The sequence below is a fragment of the Argiope bruennichi genome, chromosome 5 (genome assembly GCF_947563725.1).
Source record: "Argiope bruennichi chromosome 5, qqArgBrue1.1, whole genome shotgun sequence".
Classification (NCBI taxonomy): Eukaryota; Metazoa; Arthropoda; class Arachnida; order Araneae; family Araneidae; genus Argiope; species Argiope bruennichi.
The window spans coordinates 35,339,655-35,356,879 of record NC_079155.1 but is presented as its reverse complement, the minus strand read 5'-3'; the positions used below and the strand labels follow the sequence as shown (position 1 = coordinate 35,356,879).

The window sequence follows — 17,225 nt, the reverse complement described above, 5'->3', positions numbered from 1 at the left end:
AAAATATCGCCAACTGAAGTCGCTTGCAATAAATCGCCAATAAGAAAACCATATTGCAGCCATCGTGACGAAATCTTGATAGCTTATATAAAATGGAGCATGGTGTAGTTTGAAAATTGTCAATTAAACCGGGGGGGGGGCTATAAATATCAACAATTACCTAATCAAGTAATGAATTAGTTTTCTTTGTAAACAGTTTTAGAATATTATAGAGATCAAATGCAGATTAAAAGAAAAATCAATTGCTATTATTGTTTCTACTTTTACTAATTCATATATTAGCCTGCTTTGGTCAAGATTCTTGAATGTTAAAAGTTCTAATGAAATGATTTGCATAAGTTAATTCTAATGGTTTCCTCAGTAATATATTTCAAATTTTGATAGGCATATAACTTATTCTATATCAAAAGTATTACAACGTTTTTTTCATTGTATTATGCATTTCCCTAATTTTCTCTCTATGCTTTTATACATCCAATCATATTACAGGAAAGAGGAACAGTATTTAAAAATGAGCACACTTTAAAAAAATATCCATCATTGCTTAGTTCTGAAATTAAATTTCTATAGTAGGTATAATAAATTTTTTAAAAAAATTGACGCATACCTTATATTGGAACCTACTTAACATGAAAAAGCAAACTAAATATTCATATCTTGGTCTTTAGCAATTAAAAAAAATGCTAAATGCAACAATAGTAGCAACAAAGAAAACGATTTTATGAAATATATTGTTATGTGAATGTATAGACCAACATTCATATGATAATACATTCTCTACATTCCAAATTTAACCTACTTAGCTCTTTGCATTTTTAGTTAGCAAATTGACTTGTACTCGATCTTCCTCTAAATGGATATCATTGAAAATTTGTTATAAATCTGCCTGGTTGTAATTCTATGTACCAAATTTCAGCCGTCTAGTTCAAAGCATTTTTGAATTATCATGCACACAGACATATATTATGCCAAAACTACATTGCGGACTGCAAGCGGAGAGAATTTTACAACTATTACTGTACAGCTCTATACAGTACACTCCCGATTATCCGCGGAATTGGGTGGCGCGGCCGCCGCGGATAACAAAAATCGCGGATAATCCGTAAAAAGCGAAAAACGGGTATAGCAAAAAAGAAAACAGTCATTCCAACTTTGAAAAATCGTTTTATGTACAATAAAACGTAAAATAAACAGCAGGAAATGTTTAACTAACGCTTTATATTTTAGTATATCACTCAAAACTAACCTAAAATGCATTTTGTTAATGAAAACAGAAAAGTGCTTAGTATTTACGAGAGGCGTCAAGAATACACAGAAAAATGAATACATATGTACTGTTTTAATACTGTAATGTATTATGTAATTACAAAAGCATAACTGTAAAACTGCACCTTTTTAAAAAAAATCAGTCAAAAAAAAAAAAAAACTTTGCGCAGCAGGCGCGGATAAGCGGGAGTCTACTGTACTTCGTATATAAGAAAGTAAAAACATTTTGTTAATTCCATATTTGGATATAGAAACTTATTGCCGTCCTTCGAAATATCATCACTTTGAGCTATTCATTGTTTCAATTCAGAATAATCCGAATCCGAACAAAAATCACTGAAGATATGAATGGAATTTCGCGGCAAAATCTTGACTGCTAGATCGAGTTCCTTCGTAGACATTCGACCGCGAATGTGAAGTGTGAAGTTATTGAAGAGGATATCGAATCAGGTATCGTCTTCGTCATCTGACTATGATGTAAAATTACTTGAATAATCTTTACATAGCTTCAGGACGTATTGTTCATTTAAATAAACAGAAATTAGGATGTCGATATGTCTTACCTTGACAGTGGTTATTGAATAATACATTAAATTTCTTCTAGAGTTAAAAGAGAAATGGACTGTAACTCTTTTATTTGGGAACACACGTATGTTCACATCGAATAAACAAATGTATTTAAAAAATGCCTAAAGAAAATATGATGGTGTGTTTTTAACCAATGGCGCTGAACTGCAGAACTTATTTCACAGTATTAACCTTCCATTGGGCGCAACTAATCTGTGAGATGAAGTCACAATACTCATACTAAATATACTCAACTGTAAGTGAAAAGTTCTGTTTAATATGTTTTTTTTAACATACATTCAAAAATTGCATTAATTGAGTACATTAATCTCTTAGATGAATTGCGCCCGATCGTGTTAGGATTTGCATTGCGCCCGACGGAAGGTTAAACAATTGTCTTCAAAATTGTTCTTCGAAATTTGAGCAGTTTTCTCTAAATTTATTTATTCGCTCTCTTATTCTTAAATTTTCTACAAATATCTAATTTTCTGTAATAATTTATAGCGAGAGAAAATATTTAGTAGACGTTTAATATTGTATTCGTTTGTAATGTTCAACATTTTCCTCTTTCTTAGATTTTTCAGAATTCATTTAAAAATTGTACAAACCAAAAAAATGGAGTGTCAAAAAATGTTGTTATGTGATTTCTATTTTTACTCTATTGCGAAGGATTTTTAATGCAAAGAAAATCACAGATATCGTTTCTAAAAAATATTGAAAGTCATACGGAAAACCCAAAATACACAGTTACTCTTTCCCCCTAGTAAATCGAATGGAAAGACAACTATACAACATGATTAAAAATTAACTATTAACTCGATAATTTTATATTTGGGGAAATCGTTTTTGCACTTTTTATTAACCGACTCTGTTCTCTACTTTAATTTTCAAATCATGGCAAAAGACTGAAAATATGGCTATAACCTAGTTTTGACGAGATAGTGGGTTTGATATAAGTACTGCGTGTTGTCAGATGAATCTATCTTAATTTGGAAGGATACGGGTGTGAATTAAAATTTACCAGGTGTGCCTGTGTTCGTTGTTCCATGGTGCGCGATTGAAAATATATCAATAACTGGATATAAAGGGCAGAGAAATGCACCGAATCCAGCAAAGTTTGATTTATTCAACAATAGTTGCCTTAGGTGACCAACTGACTCGTCGGAATTTGATTTCAGATGAATAATTTAGATATAATGTCATATCCATGATTCCGTCTAACTGTTGTAACAAGGGCATGCTATTTTAATTGTTTTACTTAAGCTTTATTAATTGTATACATGAACTTTCCTAATGGAAATAGTCCTATTACATGATAACACTACTAAAAGCATAAATATTTGATTTATCTATTTTCTAAATATCGCAATATCGTAACTTCATTTATTAATATTATTATTATTTCTCTTATAATGTCTTCAAGTATTAAACAGAATCACTCATCTTTAATTTTCAACAATGGAAATAAAAAATCACGCAAACAGATAGTTGATGAAACAATGAAAACGGTTTCAACTTCAGAGCAGCAATATAATCTTTTGTTAAAAATTAATAAAAAAAAAATATTTTTTGAAAAATTGCCAAAATTTAGGGAGAATTTGCATAACTAAGGTATCATTAAAAAGAATTTTTTTAAAAAAAAATTGAATGATTTAAAATTTATTTTTCTGCAATAATATTCTCAGAATTTATTAAGAAAAAACGCCAAAATTTCGCTTAATTATTAATTAATTAACATCCTAAATATTTTTTTTATTTTTTCGATGGACACTTTTCTACTCTCTAAATTATATATGTGGTAGATTTGATAGCCCTTAATCAAATGGTCTGACCTATAGAGCGTCATCACACATTTTCATCTTTATTATTAGTAGATATTCATTTTCTATTACTAAAAGTAGCACTTCGGTATTTCTTAACTATTGTTTAGACAAAAAAAAAATTTATAAAGAGAGATCAATTGCTTTTAACTATTATTAAATGATCAACACTATATTTTCATCATTTTGTAACAGTTATCATATTATTCATTGAGGGGGAAAATGATAATAAAGAATACACATCGCTCTATCCATATTTGAGCATTACGGATTTTCCAAACCAGAAAACTCATATCAAATTTATTATACACATTATTAGTTATATGGCTGTAAGTAAAAAAGATACATTATTTCGTTTCCTGCGTTTACATTATGGTGGGAACGATGTAGGGCTAATGATGAAGTAAATGATTTACATCATTTTCCTGAAATTTTTTCAAACAATACAAAAATTCTAAAACGCATTTAAGGAATATGATAAATATAGCAATGCTTTGGAACAAAAAATTTTATTTCTAGTTTTGTAATTTAAAAAATTAGTTTACTTATAGGAAAAGTCGAATTTGTCAAACGCATTTATTTAGTAAAGATCTTTGCCGCATTGCTACTTTTTGTGATGACGAGTTGCTTCTTAGTTTTGATTCCAATAGGATCGAAAAAAAGGTAGCTTTAATTTATATGAAACTCGAAACGCTCCATAGTGCATTAGTGTGTGTACAATTTCAGGGAGGGAAATATTCGCTCTGTTTGTATTTTAACACTGCATCTTTAGAATTTTAAAAACCAAATTTGTACTGAAAATATTTCTCACCTGCCCCTGTACATGCTAGTGTTGGCCTTGTTCACATTTCTTTGGGAAAGCAAATGTAATAATACGAAATTAAATCTAATGCACAGTCCAAAAATATTTAACACTGAATTCCTTCTATTCTTCCTTCCAGAAATATTTAAAATGATCAGACGAGACATTATAGTTCCAAATATCATCGGCTAAATCGAGTCTTTGAATTTTATAACTGCTTAATGCGATACTGTGCTAAAAAAAACTGAAAAAAATCAACAAAAAAAGTTTTTTGTATACTTACTGTCATAAGTAATGCAGTGAGAAATCTAATTAATTTTTTCTTGTCTTTGAATTGTTTGGATATTATAAAGATTTTAATATAACAACAAATTTACAATGATACGAAATCTTTAATAGCAAACTTAATTCTGTCTATTTAAATTACCTTCAATCTTTCATAAATTCGATAAGAATCATTGCCGAATTAATTGGAAAACAGTTGCATATAATAAGATAACTATATCTGGGAATATCTGATGATTATACTTTAATATTTTTCAAAAAAAAATCTCATTGGATTTATTTTCTGATGAAGTACGTCTTGTTATTTTTTTGGTCATTTTCCTATCTATTTAATGCAATCAAATGAACAGAATTGTAATGTTCAAAGATGATGGGCTTTCCATTCCTCTTTGATGGGTGTGAGCGGAAAGGGGTCAAAATATCATGTGAAGTCTATTGAAAATTGAGGGAAAGTAAAATAAAAACTGAGGGAAAGTTTAATACAATATGTCTGCTGTAGTTGTAGTGTGACTAAAGGACAATATCAAATCAAAGATATGCGACATACATACTTTGTAATTAACTTAATTATTTTCATTTCAATGGCTAATTAGTAAATATTACTTGCTTTGTCTGTTTCTTTAAAATTCTAATATAAAATCTCTTTTTAAGAAGTTAATTCTGAAGTTATGACTTTTATTTTTAATGCTTTTATTTTATGAATCGCTTATAAGTTCTATACTATAAAAACTTATTCTCGAATAGAAGATTCTAATATTTGCTTTGGCTTTAGTATATCAGAATATTGTTCATTCCAAACAGTGAATATTTATATTTTTATGATACAGGTAAAAGCATGACTATCACGTGGAGGGGGAACGCTTTGCGTAGATAAGAAATTTCTAACAATGGCAATAAGTAACTCGGTCATTCATTCTGCCTTCAGCCAGCTGTAACGTAACCTGGCATCATTGTACTCAGAATACTTTAAATTCTTTATGGTAGTTAGTGAATGGCGTATTTGGTATTTAATATGCTCAAATGGAGTGATTAATTTTGGCAGCGACTTTTACATTAAATTTGTAATTCTTTGGAAAATGGCACCGAATTTATTATTAAAGGCTGGATTTGTTCGTGGAGATTATGATTCTAAGGAAACAGTTGCAAAGTGTAGAACAGACTTCATTCTTCAAAACGTTTATTTCCTTGTTATAAAAAATGATAGTACTTTTAAACCTATGTCAGCAGTGAACTCTAAAGAAGAAAGGGTTTTTATGATTTACAAAGCCATAATCGAAGAATTTAGAGACTCTTATACAAATACAATTCAAAACATGACTAAAAGGATGCAAAATGTTCCTCTGGAATTTATATCTCAACTTCTGCAAACTGTGTCAGCAGAATTATTTTGTGAAGGCATTACATGGAGTAAAGTGATTGGTTTTTTCGTGTTTGTTGGTGAATTAGCTCTGCAGCGAATTACAAATGATAAATCGGGCGATGCAACTAAGAAAATATATGAGTGTTTTTGTAGGCATGTAAAAGAAACTTTGATAACTTGGGTGGAAGATAATGGTGGTTGGGTATGTATAATTTTCTTTTTTTATTAATACTTTTGTATGTGAAATGAGTAATTTTATTTAATCTTATCGAAAACCTTTTGTAATTAGAGCCTGTGGTAAATAATTACACTTTGAAACTTGATAATGTGGCAATTATAATACGATAATATAGCATATAGTTCTGCAAATAATTAACTTCGAGGGTAAATTATTTTGTACACCTGTTTTTTTTTGTTTTTTTTCCGAAATTTTTTTCTCTGTAGTATTTTATCAGATACTTCTTACTTTAATATTTCCTATTTATTACTCAGTATATCGAATTTGCGTATAAATATGTTAATGTTCCTGAAACTAGCTAAAAATATAAATTATCGTAATGAATAAATAGCGCGGTTTACAAAATTTCGCGCTTAAATAGTTGTGAGAACTAGCGTAATAGCATGCCATGAAATAATAAAAGTACCTTTGTGTTAATTTTATATAATGTAATGAAGAATGATAATACAGATAATAAATGAACAAATTTACAAATATACATTTAATAAACCTTTTTGATTACTATTTTCTAATTAAAATATTTATATTTCAATGTTTCGATAAAATTGAGCTATTTTTATAAAAAAAAGCATATTGACACAAATAATGTATTTGTAATGCGGTTCCAATATTTATTATATCTCCTTTATTTTTATTTTTTAGATATTCAATTCTAGTTTTTAAAAACTAAATGCAGGATGTATCCAGAATTTTTTTTTTTTTCAATGCTATTGAGTAAACTTTTCTATCAAAATTATCCATTCTTGGATATAAAGGAATGGTAACATTAAAGTTAAAATATTTTAGAAATTAGTTAATCAAAGAAATATATCTAATGAAATAGAATTTCGTGTCTAACATTTGTATATTTTTGTCTAATGACAAATCAGACCAGACATCAGATATTCATTTACTCTGAGTTAATAATTATTTTTATATTCTAAGTTGAATAGTGCATGTTATAGAATATAAAATCTAGATTTTTGGAATTGGAACTTTTCAAGTATTTGCAAATATTGTATTTTTAGCTTATAGGAAATAAAAATAACACAAATTGTAAAAAGTATATTCCTATTCAAATTTTTAATTCTGTGAATTCTATTTGATTGAAAAATTAGCTGTTTTCCCTTACACTTTTACTTGCATACCTTAGTGTCAAATATGTATCTAATTGTAGCATTTAATAGACTAAATTTTTTCCCTTGTATTATCATTCAGTATAAAAGTTAATAAGGAATTCAAAACATATCAAGTGTTCTATATACTCATAATTTAATCCATATATAATATGAGATATGCAATTTTGGATATCATTCTTTCACTAAAAAAATTAAGGGACTAAAATTATTTTAGGCTATTATCAGTGTGGATATTCTCCATCAGTTATATAACACTCGGGGGGGGGGGGTTAAAGGAGTGTAGATAACCTGAGTAAAACTTAGTTTGATGTTGTCACTATTTAAAGTCAAGTAAAATGAAGAGACAAAAAATTAATACCCTATTTTGGGCATTATCCTTTAAACTTGTTTAATCACTTAACTAATTTTAATGTATTAGGCTATATCGTCCTAGTTAGTTCAAATGAATTTATACAATTCTAAGATTTGCTTTTGTATTGATCCTCAAATATTAAGTATACCAATATAATATACCATATGTATACCAATGTAATATTAATATATGTATCAATTTAAGAGAGCATGGCAAAAAATATCTAAATGTATAAAATCTTTTTTAAAAAAATAAGACATAATTAAGGTTACTGTTATTGTATATTCTTTTTCAATATTTATTTTATTACTCCTAGAAAACTTATAAAAAATGATGTATCACTAATGGTAATATAGATTGAGAAACCCATTTTCTAGCTGTTATTAGCTAATAAGTACAGAATTTTTGATAAATTTGTATTATGAAACTAAAGTAATATTTAAAATTGTATTCATCTTGCAATATATTCACATCATACTTCTTTTTTAGGAGGGTCTGGAATGTCTAAGCTTAAAAAACGATTCTGCTTTGAAATTAGATGCAACCACTTCAGATTTAAATACTACCAAATCTTCTGAGCAAGTATGGTATAAAAGTTTTGCGACTGGTGCTTTTCGAGTAGTTGGTACATTGTTCCAACTTGCTTCTCCTCATGTGCAGTCTTATGCATAACAATATGTAATTCGATTGATAAACCTGAATGTTTCTAATTTTTGGTGAATTTTTTGTTACAAAAATGGTTATGATTTCAAAATATTCTAATGACCAGAATTATTACATATTAAACATTCTTTGCAATTCTGTCATGTATTCATTTTTTGTAAGTTGACATTTAAGATGGAGCATTAGAGAAGAATTTAGTTGCATCAACTTTAGTTATTTTTTTAAATAAACTAAAAACTTACATTTTTCTGAAATATTATTTTCAATTATTATTTTGAAGTGTTTCATTTGGAAATAAGTGTATTCGAAAAATTTATCAGAAACATTTTGTGTATTATTTGTACCTTATACCGAGACACTTAACAGTTTTTGTTTGATTGATATTATAGACATTTTTGTATTCCTCGGATGCAAAGCAGACTTGAGTGCTTTAAAAAAGTTGTGTAGACAATGCCAACTTGAGAAGAAAAAAAAAAAAATACTATTTTAATTTCAGTTTTCCCTTATGTCACTAATTGTTGAGAATGCATAATAAAATGTGTAAATAAATATTATAAATGAAAATGGGTAAATACAAAAAAATCTTTGATTGGCACAAAGTTTAATTTTGATAGTCTTACTTTTTATCTAAATATCTTTCTCTTTATCACAAACTTATATTCTAAACAATAAAATTTAATTACAATTCGATGCTTTCAAAAAAGAAAGAAAAAATGGCTGATTTAATTTTGATTGTTAATATGACTTTAATCAAATTTTAATTAATAAATGTTGATGTTTGTAAACAAGTTTCATTTTTTTCACCCTCACCTTTAATCATGGTTAGCAAATTATGCTGCTTTGTATTGTAGGGAAATAATTTTTTATTTTTAAAGTAATTTCTTTTTTGTCCTTTTGGTAATCTAGTTTTTGTTAGAATAATTTTTTTTTTTAACCTATCTGTATTAGTTTTGTCAAGTTTTGATTTGTAAGCAAAAATTAAACGTTTATTATTCATTTTGTATCTGTTAAAGATTCTCCTGTTCATTTGAATAACACTTGTGATGAATGTAAAAATGTTGAAAAATGAATGTCTTATTTTGCTATAAATGTTAATTTTTGGCTGATCTTCTTGGATATATATCTCTTTTGCATGGATGTTGAATGGAAGATTGAGTGCTTTTTGAGGAGAATCTAATACCCTGTTTATTTCAGTGAAGCTAACCTGTTTTTGTTTAAAATATAAACCTTATTGGCCTACTATATATTAGCTCTTTTTGTCCAAATGTGAATAGTGTAATTATTATACATTTTTCGGTGTTTTCTTTGTTTTTTTTCTTTTAACATTCCATTAAATCAGTTAAATATCATAGAAAAGGACAAGAATATTTGTTTAAAAGCTGAGCATTAAATTTGTTGCCAAATATTTTCCTTTTCTTTCAAATCTGCAAGTTTCTTTTGGATTCTGTGCAGTTGTAATTTTTAATATAAAATTATGTATAAAAAAATTTGTACAGAATTTTAATAAATGGATATTTTGTATGTTCGCTTTCTCTTTTATTTCATTTTACAATTTAGATTGCAGATTTAGCATAGATAGTCTGAGATTTTTAGATTATTAATCAGGAATGAAATCATATAATTAGTATTATTGTTTTTTACTAATAAAATTCGTATAAATGCATTTTTTGAGGAGTAGTTAATTGTTGGTGAATTCAATATATCATTCGTAGACTCGCCCAATATTTATTGTAAAATATTTTTTTTTGTATTCTCAAAAGTTTATAATATAATAGCCCCTGGAATCCTATACAAAAATAATTTTTATCTGAAATCAAATTCAACTAACCTTTCAAATGGCTTGGCCACAAATTAAACAATTAACATCTTGGTTAATTATATATTTCCTTAGATAGACGGTTGGAAGAATCTGTTTTCCTATTATGAATATTGGGTTACAATAAAAAAAAGGTTTTTCAAAAGTACTAATTTAATTGAATGTTTCACAGTGGACATTTGCAAAATTAAATTATCTTTCACCAACATTATTTTTTTTTTAAAACTGTAGGCATTATTTAAATAGGGGGAATGGTGCAGATTATTTAGAATATTAAATCACATTTATATAATTTTTATTCCAATAAAAAAAATTAAACAGTGTTTTTTATATATGTCGCATAAACAATGCAGTCACAGTATAATGACATATAATTTAGAATCTGCCTCTTATAAGATACTTGCAATTTACAAAATTCACTATGTACTGCTGTTTTATTAACATCTTGTATGGATTAATGAACATTTCTTAACTAATTTAAGTAAAAATTTGTAATGTTTCCTCTGCTTCATTTCTTCCAGCTTTCTTAGTGGTGGATTTTTATGTTCTTCACCATCATCATTCACCTTTTCCAATGATATTTGATTGCATCATCATCAATTATGAGAATGATTAGGGAAAAGTAAAGCTTTTTTTTATCTTCAAGTTTATTGTAAGTCTTAAACAAGTTAAAATGGATCAATGCACCCACTTTATAGAAAATACATTGCAGTTTATTTCTCCTCATAGAATAGATAAATTAAAAAAAATGCCACTGTTTTGATATTGCTGGTTAATTTGGTACCATGTTGTTTACAATTGCAAGTATGTTAATGATTCTGCCTGTCTAAATGGTATAGCAGATGTTTTTGGTAATGAAATGCTATGTACAAATTTTGATTAGTGAAAATCAAATATTTGTCTATCAGAGAAACCTTTCTAATTGCTTTTCTTCCTATATTAAATTTATTTAAAAAACTCATGCATTGTTTACAGAATGGATATTGTTTATAATAATGTGATGTAAAAATTGTTCAAAATATACTTCAGAGTGGACTGTAGGATATAGTCCTATGAAATTTGCTGGATGATTACTTGGGTAATGGTTAAAAAGTTTTCAAAAATTCAGTTTTTCAATGTAATTTTTAGTGGAAAAAAATAAGAATTTTAGGTTTTTCCCACAATGTTTTTAGAGAATATTGTACATATACCATTTTAAAGTTTAAAAAAAATGTTTTCATTGAGGACATTATATTTGTGAGTAATTTTGCAGTAAAACAGTTGTTACATTTATACAAATGACTATTTTCAAGGGAATTTTATTATAAAGACCATTGTGATTATATTAAGAAAATTTTTGTGTGCATGTTATCATAGCCATTTAGTTAAGAAAAAAACTTCTAAAAATATGGAAGACGAATAATATCGTGATGCTTCAGATTAAAAGTTTGAATCTCCTTAAAAATTATATATCATTAACAATGATTAAAACACTTATTAGATAAATTTTAATATCTTTTAAATTTGCAGCTGTTTCTTTGCTTATAAATGTTGGAGTATCTTTAAAAATGTATTTAAAATTTCGGAAAGTTCTTAACATATTTGTTCAGGTCCACTTGGGGTTTAGGATTTAGTTTTAAAAATCGCTTCTCAAACCCCTTTAGATAAGTCAGAAAAGACTACTTATTTCTATGCATATTTGGTTTAACCTTAGGAAACAACAAAAAGATGTAGTGCTACCTTGGAATGGAACTGTGTTACAGAAAAAGCTCTTTCACATTGCCTGTTATGATCAGTGCAGACCGTTCTTTGTACCATAAAGTGCTTAGAATGTATATGTGAGGGGACCTTAAAATCTTAATGGTACAATGCTTATTAATTTTTTTTATATGTGTGTGCAGGATTCGTACAATTAAGTGCAGTCTTATGATTTATTTCAAAAGGAAATTTAGGATATATCACATACATAGATTTTTATTTAAAGCCAAAATTCTGATAATAAAAACAGCAAAAACTGAAATTCTCTTTTTCTAAAATATAAAAATTCATGTACCAGTTTTAATTTTCATACAAAATCTCGTTGTGTTCAATCTATATGAACGCTGTATATATATATTTTTAAACTTAAAACTTTCTGTTTTGGCAACTATATTTTCTCTCAATATTTCTTGTATATCCCAATAGAAGCAACTATTGAAGAATCAGCGATAAAAATTTTTGCTTCTGAACCCACCGGCTGCCTATGTGAGAACAGGATGTTTGCTGTAAAGTAACATCCGGGCTCCTTATCAACTTCTATTCAGACGGAAGCCATTTTTGTCCGGTTTTTACTTGGCCGAAATCCTTCGTGTATATATTTAGCAAGCTGGCAAATGTACCGTTTTTAGCTCTTTTTCCCAATTATATCTATAAAGTTGGGAATTGAAATTATTGAGATACTCTATTGCGTTTTTCGTTTAAAGATTTTATTTATAAAGTGACTTTGTTGATTTTAATTGTGAGTTTATTCGCCATATTTTAATGGATTAAAGCTGATTTTTTTTGGAATGTTTCGTTTGGAACTTCAAGTCCATGAATGAATGCATTGAATTCTGGAATGAATTTGTTTAAATAAAATCGTTTTCGTGTCTGACTTTTTCAACTTATTGGAACTAGTTTTTTTTTTTTTTTTTTTTTTTTGTAGCGGTTTAATTATTTATTGCTGTTTTGCTAGATCTATTATTGACTTCATTCAAAAGATTTATTTTCAGTGAACTGCAACGTATTGTTAAAAATTAATTAATTAAAATTTTGTTCCTCTTCCTAAAATTTTAATTTATTTCTAAATTTTCGTTTAGGACGTGTTCTAATAACATTTTGTTGATTATCTTACAAGAGAATTTATTGCTAAGAATAAAATGAAAATTTTTTAGTCATGTATATGAAATTATTGGTGAGACGCAACATTGTATGTATAAATAAACTTCTATACCTAAAATAATATATTGCAATTAATTTACCATCGCGTTTCAGGTGGAAAAGATATCCAGTAGATTCAAAACTTATTGGAATTGTGTTGGACGAATTTATCCACGAATCTATTCCATATCCACGTGTCCACGAATTTATTCCATTCGTTACGTAAAATCAATTTTGTGCAACAAATAAATGCTATGAATAAGTTGAAAATAGATATCATTTACGGTAAAACAAAAAAAATCAATGCTAAACAGAGAAAAAAAGAACTGATTTTTTTTCTGTTGCCAGATAATAAATATATTGCATAAAAATTTGCATCAACTGACCTAAAAGACTGGAAATCACGTTTAGCATTTTAATTTTTTAAAGACTGACAAGATTTCTTAATGTAGAAATTTAATATTCAAATCAGTGTAGTTTTCGAAGTAATGATTTAAAACTAGACAATTTTAAATGTGCATACAAATTGCGTAATTTTAATAATACGTATACGTTCATTGCGTAATAATGAATTCAAAGATGATTTGGAATTTTATAATAACAATAAAAATTAGATTTCGTTCCAAATTTAACAGAAGTCTGCAAATTTGGTGTAAAGAAAGAATATCAAATTTCATCTGTCTAGCTCTAGGCGCTTTTGAGTTATCGCGTCTCGTAGACGGACAGACTCAATTCCGAAAATGCATTTTTTCGGATTCGGCGACGAATGAAAAGTGGGTATTCGTTAAAATATCGAAAGTGTTATAATCGTCGAATTTTTTGACGGTTATAATACTTTCTCTTTGTTATACTTCGTATTCGACAATGTAACTAGTGATATCTGTTCAAAAAGGTATGTGGAATTGTAAATGTCTTCTGGTAGCGAAGGGAAATTTCACGTGAGAGGAATTCTGTTTAGTTGTTTCTAGAACAGAGACGCATGTACACTTGCAATGAATGTTTTGCTTACGAAATGCATCTCCTTCAAGCTACTTAAAAAAGCATTTTCTTTTTGTCAAAAAATACTTGCAGGCCTTGTTTATTTCAACTGTCTGAGACAGGCTCTCCTCCCATTCCCTTCTCTTTTTTTTCTTCTTAGCCGTGTGCAACTTGATGCTGTCATCGTTAGACGGAAATTATTGTTTACTAACGGCATTCTTGTGGTTGGTAAATATATAAGGAATTTAGAGGTACAGCATTCCGATTTTGTTGTTCATGGCTAAACGAGACTGTGTCTGGATTCTTTAGCACTTGTGCAATAACATTTGCTAGAAATAGGGATAAATATTTTTTTATTTAAAAATGAACCATTATTATTATTATTATCGTTTGAAAGCAAGATTGTTTAACTTATTTTGGTTAATTTTTCGTTTTAATTCTAAAAAGTACATCTCTTCAACGACACAGATGTTTTAACTTCTTTGAAGTAACTATAAATTTTCAGTTTAGTTAGATAACCGTCATATTTTAAAATTACATGTGAGATTAATTAACATTGTGCTCGTTATTTTAAATTTAAGTTAGACAAAATAACCAACGGGTGTGATCTCTCCCAAACTTTCTGACATGCTCTTTAACCCTTTCTAGGGCCGTGGGAAGTATGCTTTCCACCAAATTTATCAATCTTTGTGTGAAATTATGTAGATTGGCATAAGTTCTGACAAATTTTTTAGTAAGTCAGAAACTTAGATGCTTCAGTTCTTTATCTCAGACAAAATGATGTGTCTTGATTTGTTACTTAATTATTAATTAATCAAATTAAATTTATCTAATAACCTAAATGAATCCATCTTCTTATTCTAATTTCAAGCCTAATAAGAATATTTAAACATAATATGACTAGAAAAAAATGGCTCTTTAAAGGGTTAATAAAACTGTTATCCTAGAGAACGGCTTGCATAGCATTGACGTGCAATAATTTCGAACTATTCACCTTTGGCGTGAATTTGGCATTTTTGCTGAATCTATCGTGTGATCCTTGGCGAGTTATTTAGAGATTGATTCCTGGCGTGCGATTAATAATATCTAAACGCCGAATTTTTGTTTTAGGCGCGTATTTCCCAGGCAATGAAAACCAGGATTTAACACAGAATCATACTTGTAGTCATACAATCACGTACCAAATTTCATATATTTAAATTAATGCATTTTTGAGTTATCGCTTTTACGTGTGTTTGAAAGTAAAAACCCATAGACGGTGCGATTAATAATATCTATATCAATCCCTTGTTGGATTTGACTCAAAATTTGGAAACTGTCTAGACTGTTAATCGACTAGACTGTAGATGTTGTGTGTATCGAGTTTTATCTATCTTGCTCTCCGTTCTTTAGTTATCATGTTAAAGTATATTCGAACAGCCGGACAGACAAACTTCCACTCAGTGAATTTTGCTCAACATTTGATAAAAATCTACTCATTTGGTGCAAAGACTGTATACCAAATTTCAACCGTCCAGTTCAAAGCTTTTTTTAGTTATCTTTGTCATAGACAGACAGACATTTTCCAAAAATGTATTTTTCGAAATCAGGAATGTCTAAAACGTGATTTGTCAAAATCTCGAGCTCTAAGTTTTTGACATTATACTTTCTCTATACTGCATATAGGAGAAAGTAAAATTCATCGAGCTACAAGCATGAAATTTGGTATGTGGTCTTTCCACAAATTTGTAGATTTCTGCCAGCTTTTTGATCGAATCTTGGGGGGGGGGGGGTTGAGGAAGAGGTTATATCCATTTTCATGCACATACGATAATTGAAAAACTCAAATAGCTAAATGGATGAAACTGCGTTTATAAATTTATCATTAAAATGGTAGATTCACTGCAGATTTGTGATCCAGTTTATCAAAGGATTACACGTCAATATGTGTTTTAAAAAAATGTTTGCAATTGTATCAGAAAAGGGAAATTTCCCACCCCTTTTTTTACAAGTAGGGACAATTGTATACATATGCATGGTATTTTGTACCTTCAATAAAGCTTCATTCTGCGCATTTTGGAAGAAAAAAAGTTTATCTTGTCTCATTCGTACGAAAATCCGATGCCTCTAATTCCCGTCTCAAATCAACAAAATGCTAGACTCTCCTTTTACTCCTAACAGTTTACAACATCAAATATTCCGAACTTTAGTTTTGAAGAACCATACCTTTAATCTCCCTACTCATGCTGACTTTCAGCATTTAATCATGTTCGTCAAAAATTGGTCTTTTCCTATTAATGGTAAAGTTGTAGAAATTACCTTCCCAAAGAATCTAATTTCCTGTCTCAAATCAATAAAATGCTGGACTGTCTTTTTACCCCAAACACTTTACCAGAGCAAATATTCGGAGCTTTAGTTTTGAAGAGCCATACCGTTCGTTTCCTTAGTCACGCTGACTTTCAGCATTTCATCATGTTCGTCAAAAATTGGTCTTTTCCTATTAATGGTAAAGTTGTGGAAATTACCTTCCCAAAGAATCTAATTCTCAGCCTCAAATCAATAAAATGCTGGACTGTCTTTTTACCCCAAACACTTTACCAAAGCAAATATTCGGAGCTTTAGTTTTGAAGAGCCATACCGTTCGTTTCCTTAGTCACGCTGACTTTCAGCATTTTATCATGTTCGTCAAATATTGGTCTTTTCCTATTAATGGTAAAGTGTGGAAATTACCTTCCCAAAGAATCTAATTCCCCGTCTCAAATCAATAAAATGCTGGACTGTCTTTTTACCCCAAACGCTTTACCTGAGCAAATATTCCGAACTTTAGTTTTGAAGAACCATACCTTTAATCTCCCTACTCATGCTGACTTTCAGCATTTTATCATGTTCGTCAAATATTGGTCTTTTCCTATTAATGGTAAAGTGTGGAAATTACCTTCCCAAAGAATCTAATTCCCCGTCTCAAATCAATAAAATGCTGGACTGTCTTTTTACCCCAAACGCTTTACCTGAGCAAATATTCGAAGCTTTAGTTTTGAATAAGGATAGCGTCAATCTCCTTGGTCACGCTGACTTTCAGCATTTCATCATGTTCGTCAAATATT

At 28.8% G+C, this 17,225-nt stretch overlaps 1 protein-coding gene across 1 annotated transcript; it reads left to right on the top strand.

The window, feature by feature from the left end:
* Positions 1 to 5,638: 5,638 nt before the first annotated feature.
* LOC129969521 (apoptosis regulator R1-like) lies at positions 5,639 to 8,609 on the top strand. The gene is made up of 2 exons (XM_056084128.1): positions 5,639 to 6,302; positions 8,298 to 8,609. The coding sequence occupies exons 1-2, from the start codon at positions 5,718 to 5,720 to the stop codon at positions 8,478 to 8,480; spliced, it is 768 nt and encodes a 255-aa protein (XP_055940103.1). The 5' UTR covers positions 5,639 to 5,717; the 3' UTR covers positions 8,481 to 8,609.
* The last annotated feature ends 8,616 nt before the right edge of the window (positions 8,610 to 17,225 follow it).